This window comes from Pseudopipra pipra, chromosome 20 (genome assembly GCF_036250125.1).
Source record: "Pseudopipra pipra isolate bDixPip1 chromosome 20, bDixPip1.hap1, whole genome shotgun sequence".
Taxonomy (NCBI): domain Eukaryota; kingdom Metazoa; phylum Chordata; class Aves; order Passeriformes; family Pipridae; genus Pseudopipra; species Pseudopipra pipra.
Window position 1 is genome coordinate 8,061,833 of NC_087568.1, and position 27,297 is coordinate 8,089,129.

Here is a 27,297-nt window from a genome sequence, read left to right on the forward strand (position 1 = left end):
CCCAGGTGGATCTGGAAGAGGATTGGGGTGAAGAGGGCAGAGGTAGAGATGTCTGTGTGTCTCTTTAGTGCTCACCTGGCATGGACCAGCCAGCCCAGCCAGCAGCCAGTGCCACTCAGACTGATGCTTTGGGAGCCTGGGAGCACCATGCTGTGACAGGCTCTTGTGATGGACCAAGCACCAAACACCAGTCAAGAAAAAGGGCACTGGCTTTTCTCAAAGGTCAGACTCAGCCTGGAGGACTGAGCATCCCACAGACCCATCTGATCTCTTCACTGAGGAGACAGGAGCTTCCCTTGTGCATCTGTGAGCCTTCAGCCCAGCCCATCCATCCCGGCTCCTCGCCCCGTCGCTTGAGGAGTGCCTGGGGATGCCTCATCCCTGAGCTGTACCTGCTCAGCTGCTTAAAGCAGCTCTGCCAGCCCAGCACATTCGTTTCAGATGCCTGGGGAGGCACCAAGTATCCCTCAGCCAAAGAGGGAAATTTTGGAAAGGGAAGTGAAAACCCCCTCCAGCTCCTCAATGGAGCTGCAGTGCAAACACACCAACCTCTTCCCTGCGCCACAGATACTATAATTATAGATTAGATTAAATCCCAGTGTTTCACTTTATTTACATTCCTGACCTAGCCTATTCATTTCCAGTGTTTGTGCCAAGAATCAGCGCAAAATTTACTGGAAATAATATGGAAGTCATCAGGATTCCTTCCAGAGCCTTTCCTTGGAGTGTGTTCATGTGCTGAGAAGGAGCCTCGACTTTACATTCCCTTTGCTGGCTCAGATGGGGTTTTCCCAGGGTGATTCTGAACCAGCCCAAAGGCTCTGGGAGAGCACGTTTCAGGGGTGTTGGAAAAGTGGAAACCTTTTCCTAGGGTATGGAGATGCAGGACTGCTGTAGGATGGAAGGGGATTCAGTCAGACCTGAGAATGACCACACAAGGGCTCCTGTCTGCAGCCAAGACCAACCATGTCCTGCTCAGCCAGAGTCATCCTCTGTAGGGTCTGGAGGCCATTGCCAGTGTGACCAGGCTCAGCCTCTGTCATTGTATGCTGGATAACACCAAACATCCTTTTTTTGGTGAGCTTAAAGAAAGGAAAAGGTGTGGAGTAGGGAGAACCCATGATAGCACAGAGAGGCAGCGACTACAATTCCATGAGATGAATGTGCTGGAGGAGCTGGCCCAGAGCAAGGCTGATTAATGCTGAGTGACCTCTGCCTTGTCACTCAGCTGGGATAAAAAGTGGAATGGAAACCCTTGGTGCTCAAGAGTGTGTTAATGCTGGCAGCAGTCTGCTGCTCTCCTTATATGATACTAATTGTTATTGTTGGTCTCTTGTCAGGAAGACGTGAATGAGCGCTGGAGCAATTGGAGGCAGATCTCAAATAGCTCAGTGGCATGGGTTAAAACACATCTGTTCCAGCCCTTGGCCGAGTCCCCTGTGTGCACAGGAGCTGTGCTGCTTCATTGAATCCACCTCTCCTATTCCTCATGCTCTCCAGCTTCCCAAAGCTGAGCAGTGTAGGGCTGGAGTTTCTCCTCAGGCATTCCTGGCTTGCGGAAGCTCAAACACGGCAAGTCAGGAGTTGAACAAGTGTTTGTTAAATCCCAGGCCTGTGCTCCAATCACAGGCTCGTCCTTCCTCAGCAGTTCAGGGCTGTGTCAGAACCAGGCTGCTCAAGTGCTGGCTTGGGTGTGTGGTTGTTTTTGCTGAAGTGAGTCCAGCAAGGAGCTGTCTGGGCTCATCTGGGCTGTGTGTGGATCACTGCCGTGGAGGGGGATTGGTCCCATGAAAGATGATCTGTACAGGGAGGTCAGGGGCTCAGCAGGAGATAACCTCTTTTTCTGCACTGATATTAATGAAGTCTCACACATGGAGGCAGGCTGGACTCCTGCTGAAGTTCACAACATTAGGATACACATCTAAAGGCCATAGAGAAGACATCCATGCTTTTTTTGTGGCTGGTCAAATCTGGGGGCTCTTCCCAACTTTGCCATTTGCTCTGCTCTAGATGGGACCCCACGTTCCAAATGCTGGAGATATTTGGCAGTGATACTTATACAAGTAAAAGGATAAGTCACAAGCTAATCCTAACTGTCCATCCTTTCAGTCACTCTCTAGAGCAAAGTTAGGATGCCATGACCTAAAGATCTGCCCCAGCTCAGCCCAGCAAGGTGCATTTCTCTCACTTATGGCTGCAAGTCCATAAAACTAGTTAAACTTTTTTTGGTTCCATTTTTCCAAAGGACACCTGCAGCATCCCAATCCATCCTTTTCTTGTAACAACAACAGGACACAGAGTCCTTCACCAGCCTTGTCTCCCGGAGAACACTTTGTTATTTTTATGTGTGTGTGTGTGTGTGTGTATTTAAAAAAAAATAAATCTCTTTTAATCTCTGAGTTGCGCAGAACATTACATCAGTAAGCACCAACCTCCTGGTCATGCCAAACTGGAGTTTATCAGCACACAGTGACCTCTCCAGCTCTGCTACCCCTTCTCCCCCTCAGGGCCACGGGCCATGGCTGTTTCCCAGGGAAACAGGGAGTTTCTGCAGGGAGTTTGTCACAGGGGAGCTGTACAGGCAGTGGAGCCCCTGCCCTGGTGGTTGCTGAACTCGGCTGCTTTCTAGTAGTTCTCAAATGGCCTTTTATTTATTCCTTGGGTTAAATGGCCTTTAATTTATTACTTTGGTTTTGGGATTGTTTCCCCCCTGCAAAAGCAGTTTGCTTGTATTTTCTTAGTTGGAGGATACTTGGTGCATCTGGGCTTTTCCCTCCTGATCCTGTCTCTGATTATGGGGTCTGGCCCAGACCCCATCCAGTTGATGGGAGTTGTTGTTCCCTGAGACCTCAACTTCACAGGGTCACAGAGGCATTGCATGTCTCAAGTTATGTTTGTGCTTAGATAGTCTCTGCTGCAAGACCCACATTTGCAAAAGTAGCCAGTGAATTCAGAAGCCTCCATTTTGGAAGCATCATCCTCAAGCCCCACTGGCAGAGTCACTGCTCCCATTGGCTTCAGCTGAGTTTGCACCAGAGTAAAACAGACATCTCAAAAAAGTAACCTCAAAGCAGCTGATTCTTCCTGAGTTTTCCCACCTGTAGAAAACTGAGCTACACCCTTTGCTGAGTTTCCAGTACAGTAAGGAGATCCATAATAAAATGGGAGAGAAAGCTGCTGGGTTGCAGAGATGGCATCCATGTGGCAAGGTGAGAATTGCCTTGGGTGATATTCCCTGCTGAGCTATGGCCCACTTGATCTCTGCTTGGCCACCCCAATCTCATGCCACCTCATACTGCCAAGGATATTTCCTTGGAGTACCTTCAGAGCAACTGCTCCCAGCACACGTGCCCTCGTTGCTCCTGCTCACCTCACACACACACACACACACTCACTTCCCTCGTCAGGAATGAGATAAATTTGATTATACAGCAATATGGTTTCTGTTATGAGAAGGGGAAAGAAAATACCCTGGCTTTCACTGAAAACCCTCGGAGCCAAAGCTTATGTCATGATTTAAATGTTTCTGGAAAAAAAGAAAGAGAAGTAGGGTCTGAGGGTTGCTGCTTGTTCAGGGGGACGGTGGATGGAGGGGTCGGTGGGATCCTGTTTTCACAGGATGAGCTGATGGAGCTGGGTGTGGAGGCTTTCTGCCCTGTCAGGAAGGGGTGTGAGGGGAGCCCCAACGTGGGGAGCTCAAGACTAGGTCACTGGGACCTGCTTTTACAAGCACCTGGACAGCCAGACAGCTCAGTGAGGTGGGCTTGGGTGCACCTTGTCACAGCTCTGGGCTGTCATACCCCTGAATCAGAGTCTGTTGCTTGTCTTCCATATATTTTCCTCCTGATTTCTGCCAGGGAAACCACAGGGCAGCTCATGGCAGCAGCAACCTGAGCTAGGTCTGGAGCATTTTCTCCTTCAGTCTAAGCATCTCCAACCACCCTGCAGCTGTGGAAATGCCATTAGATCTTAATCTCATTGCACAACCTCTAACAGAAGGCCCTGCCACCAGGCTGGGATACTTTCATGTTTTCTTTCTCTCTGGTTTGCATCATTGCAACATCCCAGTCTTCCAGCCTGCCTGTGACAGGGAGTGGGGGGATGTGTCCTGCACACAGGAGGCTCTGCACACCCCAGTGCTGGGGCAGGGGATGCTGGGGATACCACCCCACAGGCTGCTGGGGGAACCTCTCAGGCAAAGCACCTCAGATCAAAACACTTCCTCAGTGCCCTTTGACGTGTCACCACTAATGCAAGGGAGGGGATTTCAAGCCATTTCGGCTGCCACAGATTGTATTCTTGGTCCTACATTGCACCTCCCTTCTTGCAGGAGGATCCATCCTGCACGGGCAAGGATCCCTGGCTTGGGCAGCCTCTTCTCCAGTGGAAGCTGCTCTCTTGATAACAGTGTCCTCTTCCTTAATTGTGAGCCTGGATGTCCCAGAACAAGGCTGGGATAATGGGTTGCACTAATGAGACTCTCCCTACTTGATGCTCAGAAAGTAGACCTAGACAGAAACAAGGGCTCTGCCTCATGCCCACCCTCTGTCCTGCCTGCCCAACAGTCCTTGTCCCCCACCATCAAGGCAGTATGGAGGGGACTGGAGGGAACCTGGGCAATCCTATAAATTCAAACTTTTCAGCACTGCCACAGGCTGTGATGTTTTTACCTGAGCAACGGGCTGCCTCTGGGGAGCATCAGCACTGCCAGGCTCACCCTCTCTGTCCTCTCTGCCTCTTGAGCTTCTCCTCTCTGGTTTTGGGGCTTTGTAAATTTGTGGGTGCTGCCCTCCTGAGTGCATGGAGATGTATGGATGGGGATTGGCATAAATTCCTGTCAGTGCTGTTTATGGCTTTGGATCTGGGGGCTGGGACATCTCACTTTGCTCAAGGTCTGTCCCATACCACAGCTGGTACCTTAGAGCTACCCAGTAGCCCCATAACTCACCAACCATCCCAAAACCCTTAGTCCATGGCCCATAGGTAAAATCATGGCCAGATCCTGCTCTCAGTAGCCTCTGGGTGTGCGGGTCTATTTGGAGATGTTTGGACATCTGTAGCTGTGCCTGTGTGGAGCAGCGTGGGATCATGTGGCTGCTTAGTCCCACCCTGGCAGTCAACCAAACCCTTTACTCTGGGCTTTCCACATTGTTGTAACCCAGAGAACAGAGATACAGGATATCCTAAATATTCCTGAAGCCCAGCAAAGTGCTGCTCTTCAAGTCCCCCTTGGCAGTGCTCGATACCAGGCTCCCCAAGCAGCAGCTTGCAGTGACACCCCTGTGGCTCTTCCACTGCCTATCCAAACCCACCTGATTGCTGCTCCAGCAGAGGTGCCCCAGTGAAGCCCATCCCATGGAATGAAGCCCACCCCATGGAATGAAGCCCACCCCATGGAATGAAGCCCACCTGCATCACCCCACACACAGCTCTTGCTCTGTCCCTGGCTCGTACCTGCTGCCCTGCCATACGCTGAATTGTTTTCCAAGTGAAAACATGAGTTGAAGTATTAACTCCACAAGGGCCTTTCCGTGCAATGCACCGGGATTAAATATTTATGTTGGCAAAAAGCATGTAATAGGCAGCTCCAGATCAGAGATAATGAAATTGAGGTGTGTGGAGAAAGCGGGGGGAGAGGCGGGGGGCTTGCAGGAGCAGGCGGGAGTGGGACCCAAGTGGGTTGTAGTATGTGCCTGGGAGATTACTTTTGGTTTTATTAATACCCCACCTGTTTGTGGGGGAACCCCAGCCCCATTGCTGGGAGAAAAGAGTGCATAAGGGAGTGCAGGAATCAGCCATCGCCGTTCCTTGTGTCGGGCAGGGGAAATTGTCACCCAGGTGACTTTAACTTGAAGTTAAGTAGGGGCAGGGACTGTCCTGGAGAAGGTGGCTGGGCGGGGAGCAGGGAGGGATGAAACCCTCTCTGTGTCATCTGTGAACAATGTAGGATCCTAAATCATTAATAGGGGTGATATAGGATCCCTGGCTCTTCCAGACCGCTGCAGTCAAGGTTATTTACCGGTGACTGTATCCGATCAGGCAGCAATGTGGTTTGGATTATACGGAGGGTTCCTGATCGGGTCAGGAGGATGCTCACGGCAGCACGTCGAGCGGGAAGGTCCGTGTGAGCCTCCCTGGAGGGTGTTAGTGAAGAGCCCTGCCAGGATGGGCAGCAGACAAGGTGCTGGAAGGGCGCTGGGTGATGGATCCGCTCCCTCGCCGCAGGAGGAAAACAAGGAGCGCATGCAATGGCAAAGGCTGCCGCTCTTTCCCAATTCATTATTTTTATGAGACAACAACATCTCCCTCTTTCCACCCAACAACAAATATCGCGGGAGGCGGCGGCGGTGTGAGTCCCGCACGGTGCTCTGGGACCTTGGCCAGTCATGGAGCCTCCAGGGAGGTATGAAACGAGGCATGAATGGAGTGTTAGGAGAGAATGGAAACTCTCCACTGGCTCCCAGGCCGGCTCTCTTGCGGGGGGTCCCTTGCTCACGATGACAGCGCTGCCTCTCATAAACATGCATTTCCTCATCCCCGTTTGTTTCTCTCTCTTGTGCAATCTCTTGTACCAGACGGGAATGGGAGTGAGTCCCACTGGTACGTGAATGTGTTACAAAAAACCTTCCCACCCTGCCACCAACGAAGTACTGAGAAATAACAACAGGGTTTAAAAGGAAAAAAAAAAAAAGAGAGAGAAAGAAAAGAAAGATGGGGGGAGCTGGATGGATTTGCTACTGGCCATGAGTTATTGTTCTGAGTGTAAACTTAAGGGCATGGCTATGCTGGTAGTTTGCAGCATCAACCAGCACTCAGGAGCCCCACTGCACTCGGTACTCTGCATCCCCCTGGGAAGTGGATGCTCCTTCCTCAAATGATTTTCCAGGGTGAAAAACATGGGACAGAAATAGGGGCAAAGTAACTTGGCTGAGATCACATAGTGCTTAAATCAGGAGATATCCCAGCTCCAGCCTACCCAACAGCACTCCCTGTGATGGGTTGTTTCATCTGGGGTGTGTGAGCAGCGCTGCTGCTGCCAGTCCCTGGGCATGGGCCAGGCTGCCCTTCCCAGTCCACACTGCTGGGATAGAGCACAGCCAGGAGGAGATGTGATGCTAAGGTGTGAGAGCAAGGGCAAGTTCCACCATCAGGCACATCTCCTAGGATGGTGGTGGAAGCTAAAAGGTCTCCTGGATCTGGGCTGGTGGAGCAGGGATGGTGAATCCATATGTTAGCTGTAGCTGCAGAGGAAGAAAAGCTGATGGGAGTTGCAGTCCTTCCCTGCAGAGGGAAAAAGAAGGGAAGAAACCTGCAGGGAACAATGCCTCTGGAGCAGCATTTGCAGGAGTGCAGGGGTGGCTCCACACCTCTGGAAGCTCACAGGAACAGTCACTGCAATGTTGAGGGGCTCTCCCATAGTGCAGGATAGCAGGTCTCCAGTCCTGGCTTCTGGGGGTAGCAGCGCTCTGACTCTGGTCTGGTTGGCTGTGTAGCCATCATTTCAATAAAGAAATGATTAAAAGAGGATAGGGAGGGGGGAAAGAAAACCCCAAAACATCTGTTTTACTTCAAATCAGGGAAGATTCCTTTGCTTGCAAGGAATGTGTAAATCACGCCGGGCTGGGAGATGTACATAACCCTGCCTGAAAGCTCCTCTGCACTTCAAACGAATTCTAACGTGCTTACTGGGATTTTGTTTTTATTATTTGTTTCGGGGGCCCCCCCTCGTCCTACCCTTCGCCCTCCCTGTCTGCCTGATGGAGCTGTGAGAATCTCCTGTCCCTTGGGGGCCTCAGGGCACAGGAGTAGTGGGAAATGGGCACCACAGACCTGGCTGGCCCCCTTCTGCCAGGGCTGGCTGGCAAACAGCATCCCTGCCTGCCACCATCCCTGTCCTGACATTGTGAGGCCATTGCAGGGCCCTGTTGGCTGCCCTTGAGCTCCCCCAGGGCACAGGGCACAGATGCCTCTTGCTCAGAGTCTGGCACATTGGGATCGTGCCTGGGATGCTGCGAGAGCAGGAGCAGAGGGTCTCTCTCCTCCCAGCCGTTCCCCTGCGTGCCTTATTGTTGTGGGGCTTTGTTTTGCACAGTTTCCTGTGGAGGGTGAAGCCAGGGCTGGCCAGTGGTGCTGGGGACAAACACAACAGAGACAGATCAAGAGCTCTGCTTGCAGGAGTGCCACCTTCCTGTGCCAGTTTACTAAGGTGACTCTCCCCACACCAGGGGGACCACCCTCTGGCCAAGCACAGGCTCCACTCCCTGTGGCCAGTGCATCCCTTTGCCTTTCTTCTGAGCCTGTCAAGCAGGAGGCCCTATTGTGGTGGCTTATATAAGAACAGTCAGCCATTGACTTGCTTGCCACGGACCACCCACTACTCCTCAGATGACACTGTCTTTTGAAGTCACTACCAGCCTGGGCTGGATTTCAACCAGCAGCCCAGATGGAAGCCAAGCCCCCAGGAGAATGAGAACAAGCCCTACCAAGGGGATCTCCAGGGGTAGCAAGCTGTGGAGTGTCTGGTTCTTGTTTAGAGGGACTGTGAGGTTGGGAGGGGCAAGCATTTCCCAATTTGCTGAGGGTCACAACCTTCCTCTCCCCCCTCTCCCCAGGGCCGGCGATGGCAGAGCTCTGCAGAGCGTTGGTAGGTTGAGTGGCGGGTATGGTTAGCTGTGAACATTCCCATTGTGGAGCTCTCTGCAGGGGTCCAGGGCTTTGCTCGTCTCTCCTTTCTCCTTGGCACAACTCGAGGAAGAGTTTGATTTATTCCCTCTGTCCTGAGCAGAGCCTGCTCATCTCCCAGAGCTGCAGCCACCCTGAGCACTGCTGTCTCTTCATGGAGGAGGACAGCAGCCATCCCATGAGCCATCCCATGAATTGCCCAAGGAAGGGACTAAAGGGATGTGCCATTCTTGGGATGCCCACCTGGCACACAGGACTAATGCTGTTAGATGAGGCTGAAATCCACCCACCCACAGACCAGGGCAAAGACAAACAAAACCTCAGAGTCATTACTTACCCCTAAACTCACAAACTTAGCAGAGCTGGACCTGGGTATTTATTATGCCTGTGATTCCTGATGGCCCTTCCCAAAGGATGCAAGGGGTGTCCGTGGCTGAGGGTGTCCCTGGGGTGTCCCAGACCTATGGGGAGAGCAGTAGGTGTTGCGGAGGAGGGAGAGAGGATGTGCTTGCTGCCAGGGGATACCCTGCCCTGGGGAGCTGGAGGGATTGATGGGCATTGCAGTGCCTGTGTGAAGGCTGCGGGAGGACCTGAGGGACATGTGGGACGCGGAGCCTGAGGAAAGCCCTGCTCGTGCTGTGTCCAGGACAGCCTGATCCGTCACCAGCTCTCGCTGACGCTCTGCAGCTGGAGAGGGACCGGCCCCTGCAGTTGGAAGCCTCGGGCATCAACCCGAGCTGTGGCGTGGGGGAATTGTTCCAGCAGCACAGGGAGTCAGAGGCAACTCATCTGACCTTTGTCCAAGGGCTTTGTTGGGGATGTCCTGGTGAGTCCCTGCAGAAGGGGACTCTGGCACTCCACAGACTGTAACGAGCTGCTGTTGTTTCACTGGAGACAAAAGCACCAGCCTGCAGTGGCTTATTACCACCTCCTTCTGGTTCTTTACTCCACCAAAGCATGTTAGAATTCACATCCTGGGTAATGTGGGACCTTCTCTGGCCTCCTCAAGCAGCGGGGGGAATACCTTGCCGTGAGCCCTGAGACAGACAGTGAAGACTGTGAAAAGCTGAGCCAGTTCTTGATGCATTGCCTTTATAAGCACATCTGCAAATCTTCATCCTCACAGCCAGCAGGACGAAAGCAAGGACATGACTGCCAAGAAATATGGACCTCAAACATCCTCTATTCATCCTCTCCAAAGCTGGTAATTCCATGGTGATCCTGCTTTTTCTGCCATCGTTCTGTCTTCACGGTTTGGGAACCATCCCTGTGGGACACCCCAGAGTTCTGCTGGGGCATCTCCAAGCTAATAAAAACCTTCTTACTCCTTGGAGCGTGCCTAGGAGCTAAAGCCCCAGGGTTGCAACATGGACTGTGTTAATGTTATCACGTGTCAGGGCGGCTGTTTTGGGTGTGCTGTCCTGCTGCCACGCCAAGGAGCTGCTCTGTCATCCACATCCCATCTCTGTCAGAAGCTCCATGCAGTGCATCTGCCCCTCTCCAGAGAAGCATGCTCTGCCCTTCCCTCATGAGTGGGGTAAAGCTTATCCTGAAAGGATGGGCAGGATGAAGAAGTCATTAACTGACCCTTAAACTGCTGGCAAGGAGCAGAGGGGGCAAAGGAGGGGAATCATAAGGCAGGTAAAAAGGTAAGGGGGGACAGGAGCACTGCTGGTGCTCTCAACCCTGGAGTGGTGATGAAGACACCCTGGGGATGCAGTAGCCAGGGGGGCTGCAATGACCTTCCTGCACCTTGTGGATGAAACTGTGGCCCTGCTGGTGTTTTCCCCTCACTTCCAGTGAAACATGTTTTCTCCTAAGGCAGTCTTGGCACTGCTGCTTGCAAGGTGTCTGGCTGGCAGAGGGACTCCCAGTGGAATCTTGGCCGTCCAACACAGGTATCATTCAGGAGCAAGGCTCTAGGGCCTGTGTATCAAGGCCTTCTTTCACAGCCATGGCAGTACTGGGAATTGCTACTCTGGTGGGTTATTGACAGGGTTTCGAGGGAAATCTTGGGAAATTGAGATGTCACAGCTGAGGCTGGAAAGGTGAATGTCCTGTCAGGGATTTCTCTGTTAGGGATGCAATGGATCCAGGCAGTAGCAAGAAATATTCAGGATTTTCAATTAATTTCTTTCTTACTTTCCCTTTAATCCTTTGTTTGGATCCCATTTGACAGGGTTCTGAAAGAAAAAGAGGTTGATGAAGTGCTTTAAAGAGGGAGAGCTGGGTGAACCTGCATTGTAGCTCAGCTCAGGCATGCAGTGTCTGCCAAGGGGACTGGGGGACCAGTGCTCACACCCTGTCCACTCTGGGTGTTTGCTCCCCATGGCCTCAGAGCTCAGAGGGCAAGCCCAGGAGACCTGGAGAAGCACGGTGTGCTGACCCAGCACTGTGTGGAGACACCTCTGTGAGCACAGTGGTGGGATGCTGTGACACCAGAGTGGCACTGTCCCACACTGCACCCTGTCAGGCAGCAGCAGTAAGTGACCCTGCCCTCCTCCCTGGCAGCCCCTGCGAGAAGTCCCACGCTGTCCAGTCAGTGGTTTTAAGCATGGACAGCAATTCAGGTAACCTTGCAGTGTGGATAACCCTGAGTGACTTTCCCAGGGTTGCCAGCAAGCAAAGATGGACCCATAGCTGTGCAAGCCTGTCCCCAGCCCCACAGCAGCTCCAACTGCCCTCACTGTCTCAGAAACTGAGTCTCCTCTGCCCTTCTCCTTGATCAAACAGTTTCTTACTGTGCAGAGCAGCCTGTGCCTTCCTCCTGCCTCCCTCCTCCAGTATTTGATGGGCACTGTTTTATCCATTTCCAAAAGGCATCAGACACCTGAGGCATGTCGTGGCAGGTACATTTATTTCCCTCCATCTGACAACTGTGTTCTGGTATTGTTGGGAGGCTTCTGCTAAAGGATAACGATTAGTCTCACAGCATTTGCTGGTCTGGGGAAAAAAAAAAAAAGGTGTGAATTGTTAGAACAGTTTACTGACAGCCTTAGGTATTGGTGTAATGGCAAAGCTTTAATACTCCAGCGTGGCACCAGTTGCTGCTAACCTGTTCCTCTACCACGCTGATGGGAGCAGGTCAGTTGTCACTGATGGTTAAAAGAAGCCCAGTTATAAAAGATGCTTTTCTTGGACGGTAGAACTGTGAGGAGAGCTTTCTGAAAAATGTTTTTTTCTAGATTTCACAGTTCACTGTTTCCTTACTGTGGAAAGGCAGAGCCAAAACCAAAGGCAGTGCAGAACAGAAGACACTGGTCCTCTTGCAGCAGAGGTACAGTAGATAAGCAGCAATTTACTGGGTGATGGCAGCAGGTTGGTGTCACTTCCCTCAGTGCCTCTCCCCAGAGTGCAGCAATCACTGAGCTGCTCAGAAGCATCTCTTCCCCCGGGAGCTGCCCGCTCTGTGCTGGCACAGCCAGAGGTCACAGCACAGCCCTTGTCCCCAGCCCTGCCTGCATTCCTGCCAGGCTTCAAATGCCCCAACAGGAGCGTCTGACTGCTGTGGTGCTTGTGACGCTGCCAGCCCCAGGAAGACAGCAGAGGGTGTCCACTGCCCTGTAAAGCTTTGCCCAAATCCCAAGTCTCCAGCAGGGCCTTTGGCAGGGAAGCAGTGTGGTCAGTCCCCTGCCAGGGCACTAGCCTTCCTCACTCTCTGGCACCATGGGCATAGGCATGGAATGAGCAAGCAGCCTGAAGCCAAGGCCCAACAAATAGACCAAGAAATCCTCTCCTTCCCAAAACCACTCCCTGCTCATTGTCTGCTCAGTATTTGTGGCAGAGACTGGGGAGGTTGCTCTCATTTACCTTTCTTAATTAATGCAAATCACAGAGTTGCCAATAAGCTCAGCTGCATTCCTGTGGCTTGTGTGGACGGGCTGCTTTTTATTTGATTTGATTTCTTTTTAAATTGTAATGGTTTCTGAATTGGGAATGCTTGCACTAAACACACACACTCCTTTCTGTGCTTGCCCAGCCGGCTGCTGGCAGGCAAGCCCTGCTGCTGCTGCTCCGTGGCCATCAATGGAAGTGTTTGGGAGGCTTGGCAGGAGATGTACAGTGGGGGGACAGGGGTGGGTGGGTGCCCAGTGGCTCCTGGACCATGCACAGCCCACGGCATGTGGCTGGGGTGAAACTCTTACAACTCTGTTCCACCCCACAGCACCCCTGGGCTCCCCCACTGCTCAGGAAGAGTCTTTTAGGGGAACTGTGTGTAATTTACTGATGTTTTTAGCTGCCAGGAGATGCTGAGGTGAAGGTCTGATCCTGCTCATGCGTTAGTATCAGGACAAGGAAACACACACACCCTCACAGCTTCCCTGTGTCTGGGCTGCCTCCAGCGAGCCCTTCACTGTGGTGTCTGAGAGCTGAAGACTCTCCCAGACTAAAAGAATGGGAGAGAACAGTGTTGCTCATGGGTCCCACAAGCACAAGGACATGCACAGTGCTGGGTCCAGTGAGTGTGTTTGTGGCACCATCCCTGGCAGCTCTGCTCTGCACGTGCCTGACGCACGGGCCCCAGCCTGGCCCCGCATCCCTCGTGCCCGGTCTTCACACTGAGATCACTGGGCAGCGGGGAGGCAGGGATTGCCAAGAGCTGGTCCACTGAGGGCTTTTAAAGGGAGGCCTCTGCATTGTTTTTCAGCTGGAACAGGAAGCAAGAAGGGCTGGCGAGGCAGGGTGTGATGTGTGTGTGTCAGCACGCTGGAGCAGCCTCAGCGGCGCAGCGCTGGGTGCGTGCGAGCCCGGAGAGCCTGGGCTGTGAGCAAGGCACGGATGAGCCGTGACCAACCGGGGAGCGATGGCAGGACGTGCATGTAACACCAAGGTGGTGTGAGCTCAGCCAAGTCAGGATTTGTGTTTTCGTGCTTGGCATCACGGGTGGCGGCCACACTGCCAGGGGAGGGAGAATCCGCCGCGCCGCGTGTGGGACGCCGGCCAGGTCTGCCCTCGCTGAGCTGCTGGAGTTTGCAGCAAGAGCGTCTCGTGGCTGCAGGAGCAAGGTGCCAAGCCCAGACGTACTAGCCAAGCCCAAGCCAAGCCCTACTGGCAAGAACATCTTGTGGTTGCACCACTTCGGAAAGCTTGAGACCGTGTTTCTGTGTGACACCGGGCTCCGGAGCAGCGTCTCTGCCCTGCTCCCCATTTACACGGCACAGCCCGGGTTTGCCACACAGACATTGCTTCTGGATGCAGCCAGCTACTCATAGGCACCCAGTTAATTAGCATGGGGGTTTGGCATCTCTGGGAGTGCTAATTGAACTCCTTATCAGACCCTTTCTGTGCAGCCCAGGCAGCCCGTTTGTGGTTCAGCATCTCACTGAGCAGCTGCACAAGCCCAAAGGCTTCAGAAAGAGCAAACAAGGCAGACCAGAAAGGCCTGTGGTATCTCTGCAGGATATAAAGAAATCAGCTGCCAAGCTAAGGAAGGTCAGAGGCAGAAGTCCTTATCTCCCTTCCCACAAATAAGGATCATGAGTAAAGCACTCAACCATCATGAGCATCATGAGAGGGAGTTAAAAAAACATGAGCTGACGTTATTGTCTATAAATAAATAACATGTTCCGAGCTTTCATTCGCAGCCTTACGGTTTCATGCCTTTATAAATTTGTATTTTGGGTTATTTTCTCTGCATTAAGAAAGGATAGAAACGTATTTTTTTCTATTTTTTGTATTTATTGAAACGCAATTGGCAATCTCCACAATCATTGGGTTCCAGGAACCAAAGTTTTAACTCCCCCTTCTGCTTTCTCCTCCTCCCCCAAAAAGCATCTTGAGCCTAGTGATAAAATTCAGGCTTCAGCCAACATTGGGTGGGGGATCTACAAGGAAGGTGTTGACATTTCATGAAGCCACATGTTAATTGGTTTCTATCTCTCTCTGAAAGTTCCTTCGGGTCCCAATAGGTTTGAATTTAGTAGTAAACATTTAAGCAGCATTACTTTATAGGACTTTGTATTTGCTGCAGAGGTGGCAGAGTTTCCAGGCATGGAGGGCTGATCTCTGCCAAGACCATATGTGTTTGGACCTCTTTGGAACCTCTTTGGGTAACATATATCTTTTTATTTCTGGAAATACAGCTCTTTGTGACGAAGGCATGGGTGAAACAGAGGATCAGCTGTGAGACAGTAGCAGGGAGCCCCCAAGCTCCTTTGGAAAGCACAGGGAGAAGATGAGAAAATGTCATGAGGAAAGTTTATTGCTAAACAAATCGCCTGCAGGTTATGCAGGAGGCTCTGCCAGATCGTAGCTACCATATGGCATTCCAGGTTGTCTGTCGTGGTTTTGTGCACTGAGTGTAGGTCTGGGACCTTTTGGTTTCTGGCTTTGACTTCACCCCAGGGATCTCTGCCTTGGGCAAAGTGCTCAGAACCACTCTTTGGCCTCATTTTTTCACAGATCATTAGGGTAGGCCTATTCAAGTGCAGCTCCATCCTCATCAGTGGGGGTGCTGCCTGGTTTGGTCCTTGGCCCACAGCGGTGTAATAGATATAAGGGTGGCAGGAGGATCTCCACGGAGACCTGCAGAGCTGAACTCCAGCCCCCCATGTTCTCAGTGTAGCTCCCTCCCTCAGCGTGCTCACTTAGGTTTTCCCTTGGTTTGTCCTGCAGGCATAGAATCACAGAATCACAGGATGGTTTGGGTTGGAAGGGACCTTAAAGATCATCTCATTCCAACCCCCCTGCCGTGGGCAGGGATGCCACCTACTAGACCAGGTTGCTCCAAGCCTCATCCAACCTAGTCTTGAGAACTTCCAGAGATGGGGAGTCCACAACCTCTCTGGGCAACTTGTGCCAGGGCCTTACCACTCTCACAGTAAAGAATTTCTTCCTAATACACAATCTAAATCTGCCTTCCTTCAGTTTAAGGCATCCCCACCTCTCCAGTGTGGTGGTGGTCCCTCCTCCCCCCAGCTACCCTCTTCATGCCCTGTTGGGTCCCAGGTTGATCCTGTCCCTGCTGGCAGCTCCTCGCCTGCATCTGCCAGAGGTTTCCAGCAAGATGTGAATGCTGGGTTTGCACTGAGGCACAGGTCTTTGCACTCTCTTCTCTTAATTGTCTGTTTCCGGGAATAAAAGAACAAAACTAAACCCCAGCACTCTGCACAGTGCCATTAACTGGCCATAAAAGTGTTTTGCAGCAGAGGCTGGGTGGTCAAGTGGCTCGAGAACAAGGTTGGAAACCATCATCTCCCGAGTTTCCAAACTGTTCATGTCACTGAGCCTCTCCAGGGCACGATGCTTCACCCCATATGTCTCTGTTTACCATCGATAAAACAGAGCTATTAATACTGCTGTGCTTCTGGGTGACTTTTTGGACTGTAATTAATGTTAAAACCCTCTGAGATCACTGACTGGAAGGAGCTGGAGAGGTGCAGAGGCTGCATACTGCCAGGCTGCCAGCCTCCACCACAGCTGGGTTATTGGTGCTGAGTCCAAAACATCTCATTCAGAGTGAATGGAGATGGAAAACTTTCCTCTAAGATTCTTGAAAGAGGACTGGTTTCAGGTGAGGGAAAACAATTGGTTTTGTTCTCAAAAAGAATTTGTGACCAGATCAAAATCACTTTGATTCTGACTCCGTTTACATTTTGGGGGTTTGTTTCTTATATCATCTGTAAAAACAATGAAATGAAGGGCTTGTTTGTGGATATGTGTTTTTTTAACCCAGGCCTGACCAGTAGAGATGCTCTTGCTCTTGGCAGCTGACTTTGTTTCTGTGTGAGCTGTGCAGAGGGGAAGAGTGCAGTGAAAGGGCTCACACAGGCCTTCAGCATCGCCCAGAGCGGTGGATGTGCTGTAACACCCAACCAATCCTCCTGACCCCACTGGCGATGGAATAGGTGAAGTGGGCACTAATTGCTGAATATTACAATTGTGTTTTGATAAAAGTCTGCTGTTTTTCAAGGAAAGTGCTCTGGCACTGATTGCCTCGGTGCTAATGGAGCCAGCCTTGCTGTCTGAGCTAATGTGTAACCTCTGCTCACCCTTTTACGAAAGAAAACACAACAACACAGCCGCTGTGGCTCGGCAGGTGACCCCAGGATGGGGATGGAGAGCAGCTCACAGCAGTACCCTGAGGTTAAGTCCTCTTACTGCTTGTTGTGCTTATGCTGATGAGCAAGAAGAGCCTTGTCTGCTGCTGAACACTGGATGGGCAGCAGGACTCCTGGATCTCAGCCCAGTTCCTCATCTTACTGTGGCTGGGGGCCCCCACCCAACGCGGGGTGTCCCCATTCCTGTTCCTTTGTGGACCTGGAAACAGGGGGATTCGTGGACCTTACCTGCTCACAGCAGGACACTCCTCGCTCCCCTTGAACATCTCCTCTGCTGAAGGGAGGAGGGGGGATGGTGGCATCTCCAGGGTGGGATGCAAAGCCCTGAAGTCAGACTCCTGCCTGGCATTCCGTATTACCCTATTGCTCTGTCTGTCCCTTAATTATAGTGGGAGAACAGCCTGTGTGTGGTACTTGTGAAGTCTCACAGAGAGGACGTCCTTCCTGAGGTGCTCCCACTCTGAGCAACGCTCCTGGTAAATTAAGGAAAATGATGTCATGCCAAGGAATTAAATAGCATCTCCTTGGGTGAGCTCAGCGTGTGCGTCCCCTGCGTGCCCCAGCTTTGTAAGAATGGGAGTTGTCCCTGCACACAAGTGGGTTCCTTGGCAGTCTGCTGGCATCCTTTCAGACAGCGAGCATTGTTAAGGAGCTAATGCTAATTGCTTGGAGGGAATATGTCCTGTGCTGGGAATTGCTACTGTGCAAATGTCAGCCCTTATCAGCCGCATGTGGGGTGTGCAGGGCCTGCAGGGAGGAGAGAGGGGGGGCTGGCAGTGCTCGTGTGTGGGGTGAGGAAAAGGGAGGCATTGCTTCTGTCCCTCCCAAGGATGCTAATGACTTAAAGACCATTCCTTAAATAAACATACCTCAGGGTCTCAATCCCATTTAAGCTTCAGCTGCTTTCATGCTACTCCTTGCACTCAGTTGCAAAAGCTGCTCGGTTTTACCTTAGGATAAGGAGTGGTGCTGTGCTGTTTCTCAGGAGCTGGGTACCCCACCACTCAGACCTCCAAGGGGTTCAAACCAGCTCCTGCACTTTGTCAAAGCCAGCTCAAGTTTCCATGCCTGGCTCAGAGTGAATAAATATGAACCGATGCCTTTAGGAGAGTGGACAGAAGATTGTCACCCCTGCTGCGAAGAAGCATTCTCATTTTGGAGCTTTGATGCTCTGACCAGGACTCTGAGCTCAGCATCCCGGGATGTCCCATGCAGCCACAGCCTGTTTGTTCAATGCTCCATCCGGCACAAAAGCTGTATTTTACTGTCAGATGCTCTCCATTAGCTTCAAGTGTGAAATTATCATTCCCACCCTTTTACCAACCCCACCCTGGTGAGGAAATGAGGGAGCAAACAACTCAAGGGCCGTTCACAGGATGAGTACGAGCTGTCACTTGTCAGCACACAGCCCACTTACAGCGAGAATTACTGCCCTGCTCTCAGGAGGGCCAGAGAGGAGCCCGACTCACAGACACCACCGTGTTATAATGTTCACATTGGTGCATGGCAAAGCAGCCCTGAGATGTTTGCATCCCTCCCCAGTCAGGAAGATGCAGGTGCAGCCCCACGGGGCTCCCCAGGATGGGGGGAGAGGAAACAGAGCCCCACAGATGCTGTGAGGGGGTGTGGTGGTCTGTGCCCCCACCCCTGGCACCTGTCCCTGCGTGCTCTCCTGTTCTAAGCCCCAGATCATCTCACATCCTCCTTGAGATGCCAAAACTGACTGATAGTGCCTGGACCACGTTTTTCCTTTCTCTTCTGAAGGCCAGTTCCCATAACAACCTGGAGGTGTGGGACTGAGGGATAAAAACATTATTTTCCTTTTCCTTCTTGCCTTCCAGATTTACCCTCTACGCGGTGGATACGCGAGGGAGACACTCAGAGCTGAGCACGGTCACCCTGAGGACAGCCTGCCCACTGGTAGACGACAGCAAGGCAGAAGGTCAGTGTTCAGGCACCTCATTTTCCATGACTGGAGACATTTCCTGCTAATTTTGATTTTCCTCTCTTGGTTGTACTCCCTCAAACCTGTCCAGTGCCCCCTCTCCCAGTGTGAAGGCTCCTGTAAATTTACCCATGGGCACAGGGATGTTCATCTGGGGAGGGGTGACAAATTGCAGGAGCGTCCAGGAGCAAAGTTTCCTCGGCTGGACAGCTGGTGGCTCTGTGATCCTGTGCCACACAGTGCCACGGCATGCTTCCCACATACAGCTGTGGGAGCTGGTACCATGTGTTTGCCACACTTTTCCTGGAAAAAGAGTGATCCCTTCTTACAAATGTGGGAGAGCAGCCCTGGCTGGGCTGCAAGGAGCCATGCAGGGCACCATCAGCTCCAGGTGTTTGAAGGAATGCTGGTGGCAGATGGATCAGTTCTGAAACAGAAACACCAAAAAAAAAACCCAGCCACTTTTGCACATTTGCATTGTTCAGTTCCGAAACAGATCCCATTTGTTTGTTCTTATGCCCAGAGCACCTGGCTGCTTTCAGATTTAAAAAGATTTCTCTTAGTTGATCAGCAGGTTACCTGTTCTCTTCCCTGCTTGCTTTCCATTTGGAAAAGCACACAGAAGAAAGTTTTGGTTCATGCCTTGTTCCATGTTCAATAAGATAAGCATTCCCAGGAAAAATGAGCAAATGGGAGGCTAAGAAAAAGGAAGGAGATGTATTTTTGTGCATTTTTGATCTCTGGAAAGAGAATGTTTCTACAGCAGGGAGTGCACCCTCTCATTCAATACATCTGAGCTGCTCCAGCTGATGCCCACGATGATGAGGTGCTGTATTTCTGGCTGAAGGACCATCTTGGTATCAACAGTGTTGTTTTCTTCCTGCCCTTTAGCACCATAGCTGTGCAATGGCTTTTGGTTTGGTGGATTTGGGAAGAGCTTGCCTGCCCTACCTGGGAGGATAAGGCTGTGCCTGCCTGTGCTGGCAGCTTTCTACCTCTCCTTCTCCTGCTCCTTCATGGATTGTTGCTGGAGTCTTTGGGGCTGCTCTGCTCGTGCAGGGCACCCACTGCAGGATTAGCCTGAAGAATTGCTCAGTGCTCTCCAGGTCACTAAACCCTGCTGCAGGCAGCCCCAAGGGACTGGCAGTCGTCCCAGCTGCCAACCCTGCCAAGGGTGTCACTTCTCTTACCGTGTTAGCACCTTCAGGCTGCTCATTAATCCCATCCCCTGATCCTTTCCAGAGATAGCTGACAAAATCTACAACCTCTACAATGGCTACACCAGTGGGAAGGAGCAGCAGACAGCCTATAATACACTGATGGAGGTCTCTGCTTCCATGCTCTTCCGAGTCCAGCACCACTACAACTCCCACTACGAGAAGTTTGGAGACTTCGTCTGGCGCAGTGAGGACGAGCTGGGGCCCAGGTACCTGTCCCTTCCCTGCATCCTCCCCTGCCCCATGCCCAGAGCACCCCTCTGCTTGGCCACTGTGGATGTGACACCCCTGCCTCCTCCTTGGAGATGAGAGAAGTCCCCTTTTGGTGTTCACCAAGCTGTCCTGCATCTCCTCAGACCACCAGTTCCTGCTCGGTCTTTGGATGAATGCTGGTGGGACACCTGGCAGCTGGGTGGTCTTGGGATGAATGTTTGTATCACCCGGTCTGAACCAGGCTGGTGATGCTGTGGAGGAACTGGGTGCTTGGAAACACTGGGGAGTGGGTGGCAAAGGGTATCATTTAGGCCTGGAAAAGTTTTTCCTTCTCTCCCCCTTGCCTGTTGGATGTGGCTGAGGATCTGTGTGTAATACCAGGATAACAACTCCTCACAACAGTTTACAGCCCTCTTGGACATAAATCCAAGCTGGTCTGGGGCTTGTCCTCTGCCAGAGATGACCTTGGTCATAGTTTCTTTGGTGGTTCATTAGCCTCTGGCACAGAGCCATTCTCATCCTTCCCATTGCCTTCCTCCTCCTTTGATGACACTGCAGGCTTGTTTGTCCTTTGCAATTGTTCCTCTCCTTCTAAATCCCTGGGAACCATCAGACTCTTCTTACACATCCTTATTTCCCCTGTTACTTGAGATCCAACCCCCTGAAGGTTGCTGTCTAACCCGATACCTGCATCAGGCCATGGGACTTGCAAGGTGACATTTAAATTGCCTGTACTGCCCGACTCGGTACCAGCTACATCTGGAGTCAGTGGTCGATTCAGCTGCTGTCTGTCGTCCTCACCAAGCCACAGGAGCCCCTCCCAGCACTCCTGTGCCCCTGCTCTGCACTTGAGAAATATGGGACTTGCAGCCAAGGAGAAGCATCTATAAATGCCACAGCAGCCAGTGCCAGGCTCGTGACAAGAGCAAAGCTCTGCCACCCAGCCTGGCTTCTCAGGGAGCTCGCACAGAAACAGAGGCACTGACACAGCAGGAGGCAGCGAGGATTCTTTTTTTGCCGAGAGGGGCCATGTCGTAACACGATTTTAATTGACAGGCTGCTCTCCCTCCCAGGGGGACACTCATTTTCGTACCTTGAAATGTTTATCAGATGAGCCTCAGCTTCACAGTAAACGTTCGCTCGTAAAACGGAGCGACGAGAGGGAAGTTGATTTGCCTCCGTGTAATAAATACATCACACTGGAGTCCTCGTGAGCCCAGTTTCCATGAAAGCCACAGGTTACTGCAAACAGCTGCTGGCAAGAAGACACACTGACAGCCAGATGTCCCAACCAGACCGTTTACATTAAGGAGACATTAAAAACTTAGCTCATAGGTGGCCCTAAACCAGGACTTTCTGTGGTCAGCAGCATCTCAGCACCTGGCTTACCTCATCCTGCTCGTCTCCTTTAGCAACAACAGCCCCTTTCCTGCTCCCCCCTATTCCTCTCACAAACACCGAGCGAATCTCACAGAGTTAATTTGCTCCAACAAGACAGAAGAATCTGTCTGAACCAGTGAAGGCTTAATGCTACTGTGCATCCAGGCCTTTGGATCTGTGCAGCCAACGTGCTTCCTGACACAGCCAAGGGCAGATTGCACTATTATTTTCCCTTGCTGTGTTTTCAGCATGATTCTTATGACCACTGCAAGCGGGCTCTGTTTTTTAGGAGGAGCCAGGATAAATAATTAAGTTAAAATCTTGTTTCCATGCTCATATTTGTGGCTACCAGCAACAACGGGGTCAGGACTTGACATCAGCCCAGGGCTCACAAACCCTCCTCTGCCCCAACCAGTGGCCCAGACAGGCAGCCACAGGACAAAGGAGATGAAGTGCATCTCCAGAGCAGCTGCCTTCTGCTACATGGGGGAATGCAATGTTCTGATGGGAGGCTGTGATAAGAGGCCATCAAGTCCTGGACTCACTGTCCTCCCACACGAGGGTCTGGCAGACCCGGGTCAGTTCTCGGTAGAGTGGAAAAAACTGAATGTATGACAAAATCACTCCATATGGGAACACAGCAGCCGGGGAGCCACCCTCTCCCTGCAGCAATCCCAGGAATCTCATCCTTCCCTCCAGCCCAGGTATCATTTCTTTGTTTCTTAATGCTGGCTGGTGCTCCTTTAGTACCTTCCTCCTAGGTGAGATAGGGCTGGGTTTGGCTGGTTCTGGATGTGTTTTCATCCCACACCAGCCGTCAAGGTGAGAGATAGCTGTCCCCTGTGCAGCTGGAGGACAAACATCCCATCAGGAGCATCCCTGGCACTGGGCAGAGCAGAAGGCAACATGTCTCAGGGATCTCAGTGCCCTGTCCCCTGTGCAATCACTGCACTGCACTTCCTTAAAGTGGGGTCATTGGTTCATGCATGAGCCCTTGGGAAGTGCCCCATCAGCAGATGCTTGTCCCCTCCCTTTTCCTCTCCCCCACCATGCCATGAGGCACCACAGAGGAAAGTAGCTGCAAAGAGCCATCACTATTTTTAAATCCCCCCCTTCATCATCTGTGACTGTGCTTTGACCTCCTAAATCCACCAAGTGGAGGCCAGAATCAGTCCCTGGCTGGCACCAACCAGTGGGCACCTGGCAGGTGGGAGGGCACTGCTGATCTGTCCCCTGGGTTGTGGGGTGAGGGGTAAGGGGGTCACTTCATCCCTCTGGGGACTGAGAGATTAGGGTCTGGCCACAGGCAGCCATGGGAGTGACATCCCCTCACTCACTCCCCTGCCATCCCCTCCCAATTCCTGCCCCTTAATAAGGCAATAAATTGCCATTTCTGGCAGGGATGAGGTTGGTCAGCATTTAGGAAGATTTCATTTCCAGTATTTGAAAAGGTGGTCGTTCTGACCCGACAGCCCTCCGTAGGGAGCACTTGGGTAATACCCAGGGCTTGATTTATGGTGTTAAATTGGCAGCCCAAAAACTGCTCCCGTAATTTATTGGCCAGTCTTCACCAGAAATCCTCTCTCTCTTTCTCACCCCTCCCCTCACCCGCTCTGTCTCTCTTTCTCCTTGTTTTTTTTTTTTTTTGAGAGGGAACAGCTGACAGCCGAAAGCTAAATCTAACATTTGCACATGACTTCATTACCCTGCTAAAATAAATTACTCAAAGCAGTGAAACCCATCAAAACTGGGGCTTTGGCACTGGACTTCAAAAGCGAGGGGCCTGATTCCCTCTCCCCCATCACTCTGTCTCCTCCATGACCACATTTCCCTGTTTTTTCAGCATCCTCATGGGGCCAACCCATCGTGTGCTACATCCCTTAAACATGGGTTCTTTCCTGGGATGAACTACACCAAGCATAGCTGCAGATGCAGTAGGTGTGACCAGCTCCATGAGGAGCCCAGCCTCTGGCACAGGAGACATCAGCAGGTTGGGGTGCTTTGACCCTGCACTTCTTGCCATCCTTGAGCTGCTTGTCATACCTAATAACATTTTCCCTGATAAAGAGATCTGAGTATGTATCAGGCAGCAAGGACAACGTGGTGAGTTTTAGCAAAATTCAGAAGATCATGGAAGTATGATGGAGCAAGTCATGAAAATGGGAAGGTAGAGAAGGCCAAGGGAAACAGAGGCAAAGGCAGGTTGTGTGGGAGAAAGGTGAGAGATGGGTGAGGAAAGCTGTGCATGGTAGATAAGGAGAAGTAGTGAGAAGGGAGGAGAAGAGCAGAGTGTGGGCTGTGACCTGCAGGTGTGTGCTGGGACATCCCTTCCTTGTGTCCTTGGGGTGAGTCATGGTTAACCCACCACAGAGGGTTTGCCTCATGGGCACTCATCATCCCTCCCCTCTTGCTGTGACTGGGAAAGGCCTTGTGGTGTGCTGGAATAGCAACTAATTTGGGGGGAAAATCCATGGGTTTCTTGCTTGGCCTTTGGATGGACAACTTCCCCATGTAGGCACAGCATTCAGGTCTGTGGACACTGGCACAAGCACAACCAAATGGGCTGGGGAAGGGTCGAGACCCAGTTTTGGCAGTAGAGGTATTTAAGGATAAATCAGGGTGACCGTGGAGCTGTGGCCTTAGAGAGATGAGATTTTTCTTTTGTGAGGAAAAGGGTATTCTGACTAAATGTTCTCCTGGGCACAGTTAGCTTACATAAAAGTCCATCCTGTGAGGTGACTGGGTTCTGTCCTTGCTCAGCCTTCCTTGAAAAAAAGGGAAAATCAGCACAAATTTTAAGAAACGATTTCTCGGCGTTAGGAAGGGCAAACACTAGAAGGAACTCCAGCTCTTGGCTCTAGGATCAGGTCAGACAGAAAATCATCAAGGCAGGTTGATCCCAGCAGGAAGTGGCACAGGTGATGACTTTTGGTCCCTTTCAGCCACAGTCACTGTGATTTCTTGAAGTTTGGTAACTGTAGTGACAATCACTACAGACTTTGGTTTGCTGCTGAGCTGAGCTTTAATCAGTCTTCACTAAAATCATCTAATGCCACTGTGGAATTTAACAGCACGTGTCCAGCAGTAAAGGACCTGTTCATGGCAGTGTGTCAAGTCTTGACATGTAGTGGGAGCACCAGATGCTGCAGAAGGTCAGGTGGCTGCTACGGAGAGTAGCGTGAGTAGAGGTATTATTGTGTCAGAGCTGGACACAGCTCAGCCCATGACATCATTATTACAGATGTGTGTAACTAATGAGGCTTGCATTGCCTAGTCTGGCTTGTCTTTATAGATTAAATCCATGCATGGACATCAGGGAGTGTTGTCCAAGAAGGGCCAACTCCCTTTGCTCTTGCCTTCTCAAAGCTGACCCGGAGCACATCACCCCAGGGAGGAGCAGGACTGTTTTCCCTGTGAAGCCCTGGAGGAGCAGTGGTTTCCTACAGCCTTTCATCCAGTCTTGCCACTCTGGAGGGAGAGGTCCACGGCTGGCTGGGGATGCTGGGATGCCCTGTCACCTCCTGCCACCGTGTCTGCCCTCTGCTCTGGCGCTGGGGTGACCCTGACCAGCCCTTCCCTGGCATCCCAGCCCTGGACACTGGGCTTCTGACACTCCCCCAACGGCTGGGAGCTCAACAGACTGCAACACTACTCAGCTTTCATAATCAAATAATCCCCCTGTTTATGCCTCACCGACTGACAGTGCTGCCCCTGACATATCATTATCGGGAATTTACATTCCTGCAGGAACTGCGAAATCCCCTAGCCCTGAATCCAGAGCTTTCCTGTGGCACCAGAGGGAGAGGAAATATTCTGTGATCTTGAGACTTTCAGACCACTGAAGTAAAACCTCTTCCCTCCCTTTGTTTGATTTAGCACTTTGCAGACTCCCACAAGGGGATTCTTGGTTTCTTACGGGTTTATTTTGTTTTGTCTTAATGTGTTGTGCTTTTTTTTTTTCTCGCTCTTCTAAGTGTCAATCCTGTTTGCCTCCTGGAGAGTTGGGAAAACAGGAAAGGGAGCACTGGGCTCATCAGTCAGGAGCAGTAGGATGCTGGGGGTCTCACCAGGACTCATCAGTCAGGAGCAGTAAAGTGCTGGGGGTCTCACCAGGGTTCTTGGGGCCAACACATGCACTGGGGCCCACCAGGAGCACATGGTGGTGGCAACCATCAAGCAAGGGGTAGACTGTCCCCAGGGCACACAAGCTGCTCCAGTGGGTCAGACCTCAGGTCCCTCCAGCCCCGGGGCTGTGAAATGGTAGACATATGCAGAACTTTGGGAAAAACAAAGCTTCTCTCCACTCGAAACAGGAAAGACAGTGCCAGGCAATGGGTCTTGTCCATTCTTGTCATGTGACAGAGCTGGTGGTGGAATACAGAAGTCCCGGTTCCTGGTCTCCCTTGTGCATTGCCCACACACTGCTCTGTCTCCATCTCTGCCTGTCCCCTCCAGGAAGGCTCACCTGATCCTGAGGAGGCTGGAGAAGGTCAGCAGCCACTGCTCGACCCTGCTACGCAGTGCCTACATCCAGAGCCGCACCGAGACCATGCCCTACCTGTTCTGCCGCAGCGAAGAGGTCCGGCCGCCCGGCATGGTCTGGTACAGCATCCTAAAGGACACCAAAGTCACCTGCGAGGAGAAGATGGTCTCCATGCTGCGCAACACGTACGGGGAGTCCAAGGGGCGGTGAGGGAAGGTGCGGGCCTGGAGCTGTGGGAGGCAAAGGGACTCCAAGGAGTCGAGGACTCAGTGTGCTGAGTGGCTGGTGGGGTTTGGGGTCGGGTGATGTTCGGAGGGGGTGGAAGGGGACAGCGAGGCCAAACAGGACTTTTCTCACAGAGACGGCAGAGAAACAAGAAATCAGCAAGTTGGATTTTCTTTTCTTTTCTTTTCCTTTTTTTTTTTTTTTTTTTTTTAAAGAGGAAAGGAAAGAAAAAAAAAAAAAGAAATTACCTAATTTGACTCAGCGTAAAAGCCTCTCCTTTTTAATCTTTTCTTACTGAATTTCCTGGACTACACATGCTCCGAAACCCTGGGAGGAGGAGATACCCACTCGAGGCCAGGGCCAGGCAGAGGGGAGCTGCTGGGTGCAGGGTGACCCCCTCCCTGCCTGCCCTGCCTGCCCTGCCTGCCCTGCCACCGGGCAGGAGCTGTGGGGCGAGGGGCCCCGGTGCTGTGGTGGCCGAGGACGCCAGGAGGAGGTGGCGTGGGTGGCCGGTGACACCGCACTGCCAGAGAGGGTCCCAGAAGGGATGCCAGGCAGGTGTCAGGACGCTGCAGGCAAGCTGGGCTTTTGTAGCACTCCGAGTCGGCGGAGCGGCTCCGAGCGCAGCCTTCGTTCGCAAGGCTCCCGGCAGCCTGTTCTGTGCATTAAAGATTCATATTAAGTCCATCTTCGCTGCCTCCTTGGTGTTTTTTTCCTCGCGTGGTCTCCCCGGGGAGGGCATCACCGACAGCAGTCCCTGCGCTGGGTTGTGGGACCCCAAGAGCTGGATGCATGGAAAGGAGGGAAAAGGGCAGCCTTTCACACAGGGTCCTCTCCCACCCCAACACCCAGCTCAGCCACTGGTCCCAGTGGGAGCTGGAGGCGTGTGGGAAAGCCCAAGAAGAAAGCCAGGGGCTAAAACGACATGGAGAATCTGGTTTCTTTTACTGTCAGATGTGGGTTAGGCTGGCCCAGGCTCCCTGTGGGTAATGGATTTCTCAGCCTGGTAGCCAAACCAAAAAGTGCAGGAGGGTGAGAGAGGAAAAAACCAAAAATCAGATCAGCTCAAAGCTATTGCTTTTTCCTTTTTAA

General features: G+C 52.0%; 1 protein-coding gene across 1 annotated transcript in view; it reads left to right on the top strand.

Moving 5' to 3' along the window:
* Positions 1–26,892, top strand: part of ASTN2 (astrotactin 2) — a 324,150-nt gene extending 297,258 nt beyond the window's left edge. The window contains exons 21-23 of the mRNA XM_064677101.1: positions 18,584–18,684; positions 19,930–20,113; positions 25,953–26,892. Coding sequence (XP_064533171.1) covers positions 18,584–18,684; positions 19,930–20,113; positions 25,953–26,190 — 523 coding nt within the window. The 3' untranslated portion in view covers positions 26,191–26,892. The remainder of the gene's footprint in view (positions 1–18,583; positions 18,685–19,929; positions 20,114–25,952) is intronic.
* The last annotated feature ends 405 nt before the right edge of the window (positions 26,893–27,297 follow it).